Here is a 3,147-nt window from a genome sequence, read left to right on the forward strand (position 1 = left end):
GACTTACCCCGAAATTATAAAATGCTCGAGGAATTGACAAAGCGGGTAGAGTCAGGGGAAAAAAAGATCGAAGAAAATGACAAGAAAGTGAAAACTTATAACTCCAGGATTGATCACATCCCGGGGGAACCACCAATATTGAAGGGTTTGGATTCCAAAATATTCGTACAAAAACCCTTCCCCCCGAGTACGTCTCCCAAACCGATTCCCAAGAAGTTCCACATGCCCGAGATTCCTAAGTATAATGAAACGACCGACCCCAACGAGCATGTCACCTCTTACACATACGCCATTAAAGGGAATGATCTAGAGGACGACGAAATCGAATCCGTGTTACTAAAGAAATTCGGCGAAAGCCTGTCAAAGAGAGCAATGATATGGTATCATAATTTACCACCTAACTCTATTGATTCTTTTGCCATGCTTGCAAATCCTTTTGTAAAACCATACGCCGGAGCCTTAAACGTCGAGAATAGGAAGTCAGACCTTTTTAAGGTAAAGCAGAAAGATAATGAGATGCTCAGAGAGTTTGTATCTCGTTTCCAAATGGAACGAATGGATCTACCACCGGTCACCGACGATTGGGCCGTTCAAGCTTTCACCCAAGGACTAAATGAACAGAGCTCGATGGCTTCACAACAATCTAAGCAGAACTTGATTGAGTACCCAACTGTTACTTGGGCTGATATACATAATCAATATCAATCAAAGATTACAGTCGAAGACGACCATGTGGGGGCTCCTTCTAGATCCATTATCAAAGGGGACGTCGATCGAGAACCAAGGCTGAACTGGGATCGATAACAGCCGTATAATAAAGATCGTAGGGGCAACGGACCTGAGCATAAGTCCGTACGAGGTTAAAGGAGAAGTGATCGAGGCCAAGGCTCTCGAGGGCTGATGAGCAAGAATTGTTTTAACTGGCATACCGGACCTAAGGAAGCACCACGATTGTCAGAGTATAACTTTAATATTGATGCATCCGCCATCGTATCGGCTATCGGACGTATCAAAGATACTAAATGTCCTCGACGTCTGCAAACCGATCCAGCCTAGAGAAATCCTAATCAAATATGCAAGTATCATGGCACCCATGGCCACAGAACGGAATATTGCAGGCAGTTGAGAGAAAAAGTAACCCAGTTATTCAATGAAGGTCACCTTCGGGGGTTCTTAAGTGATCGGGCCAAGAACTATTGGATGAAAGGCGCGAAACAGCCTCATCCAATTAGCCGTCCAAAAGCAATGGATCGAGAGATACTACAATCGAAGAGCCAACCTTCGATATTTTAACATCGGTGACTTAGTACTGAGAAAAGTAACCCTCAACACCCAAAATCCCAATGAATGGAAATTAAGTGTGAATTAGGAAGGACCATACCAAATTCTTGAAGTCACTGGGAAAGGGTCCTACAAGCTCGGTATGATGAATGGGGAGCAACTGCCTAGCAATTGGAACATATCTCACCTAAAGCGGTACTACTGCTAAGGTACGCCCTTTTTCCATTTCTTTTTCTATATTCAGATTAACGCTTGCAGGTGGTCGACAAGAAACGAGGATTGAGTTTTTAGCAAACGGCACGAAGTCTTTAGGTCTGAACGCATGTGTTGCACTCTTTTTCCCTCAGACCGAATTTTGTCCCAAATGTGTTTTTTCGGCAAGGTTTTTACTGAGGCAACGACGAATTGTGCTAACTTAGAATCAATCCCAATTACGAATCAACATCGGAGATCCATTAAACATTATCCGAGATTCCTTTGCAATCAAACCTAGAATACTGGGGGCTACCCTCGGATATGCATTATCTTCGAATATCAACACTAGAAAGGAAACTACAGGGAGGATCTCAATAGATAGGATTTATTATAAGGTCAAACGGTCAAATTGAACCGTGCTCGTATAGATTGCTCGAACCCTATTTCGATCGAGAATAATGAGAAGTATGTTCTTTACAAACATCTTATGCTTTGAAAAACTTTTTTGTCCTCTCTCTTTACAAAGAGCGTCGTACTTCCGAATACAAACATAAGCCCAAGGACATTACTTAACCGGAAAACGAACAATCCCTCCCTCACTCAGGGACTACCATCCAACTCAAACACCCCGTCTTCGGGCCATGGGAGCAAAAGACCTAATATGCAACGCCCCAATTTCTAAACGTCACGGTCACCCCACTCGAGAACTATTCTCTCGGGCAAACCCAGATAAAATGGGAAAACAAACCCATTGGGTAACTCTCGAACTAAAAGGCTACGGCCAATTGAACACGGCTCGGAGACATCCGAAAACCGTAACAAAAGTACGCCTTTGAAAAATGAAAAATTCTTTCACAACCGGTTCTAAAGGCTACCCTCGGCAAAATCTCAAACTTAAGATATTTTCTGGGAAAAACTTTGGTAACATCGAACCCCAATAATGCCTTAACACAGAAAGGAAATAAAGGCAAGGTTCGTTCGAACCTTCGAACACGGCTTTATTATTTCAAGCTAAGGCATTTCCAATCGTTTTTAAAACAAATAATCCAAAGGAAAAATACGAAAGCCGAAAGGAAAAGAAAAGCCTTATATTTATACACAATAGTGTTTTACAAAGGCAAAATCGGCTTATTTTACAACTGCCAAAAAACATCCTCGGGAAAAATGCAAAAGAAAAAATGAAAAGTCCTAAGAGGCTTGGTTTTCATCGGAGGTCGCACTCCCATCCTCGGGATCTTCTCTGTCTTCGGATTCACTCGAACTTTCGGAGTCTTACTCTGGGAAGGCTAGCTTCCGGGACCTAGCTTCCTCTGCTCTAGCCTTTTCGGTCTTAGATATGATATCAAAGCCTTGGGCCTGAGCTCCTTTGAGGGCTTCCCTTCGAGCCTGGCACTTCGCATGCTCAACCATGCCATTGGCCTTGGCCCGGTTGACTTAGACATCAACCCTAAACTGGGCAACTTTAGCATTAGCTCTATTGTTGGCCACGACCACCTCAGACCTAGATATGGCCGCCTCGGATCTGGCCACTTCGAGTTCATTGGTCAAGCTTGCCTTATCAGAAATGGCCAAATCCAACGACACTGAAGCCCCTTAATGTTCTCAACCTGCACTGAGGCCTTCTCTTTTGTAGCTTGAAGTTGGGCCTCGGCCGACTCCAAGTGAGCTTGG

At 43.7% G+C, this 3,147-nt stretch overlaps 1 protein-coding gene across 1 annotated transcript; it reads left to right on the plus strand.

Moving 5' to 3' along the window:
• Positions 1–222: 222 nt before the first annotated feature.
• On the plus strand, positions 223–804 carry LOC138910067 (uncharacterized). The gene has a single exon (XM_070201290.1). The coding sequence runs from the start codon at positions 223–225 to the stop codon at positions 802–804; it is 582 nt and encodes a 193-aa protein (XP_070057391.1).
• The last annotated feature ends 2,343 nt before the right edge of the window (positions 805–3,147 follow it).

This window comes from Nicotiana tomentosiformis, chromosome 1 (genome assembly GCF_000390325.3).
Source record: "Nicotiana tomentosiformis chromosome 1, ASM39032v3, whole genome shotgun sequence".
NCBI lineage: Eukaryota > Viridiplantae > Streptophyta > Magnoliopsida > Solanales > Solanaceae > Nicotiana > Nicotiana tomentosiformis.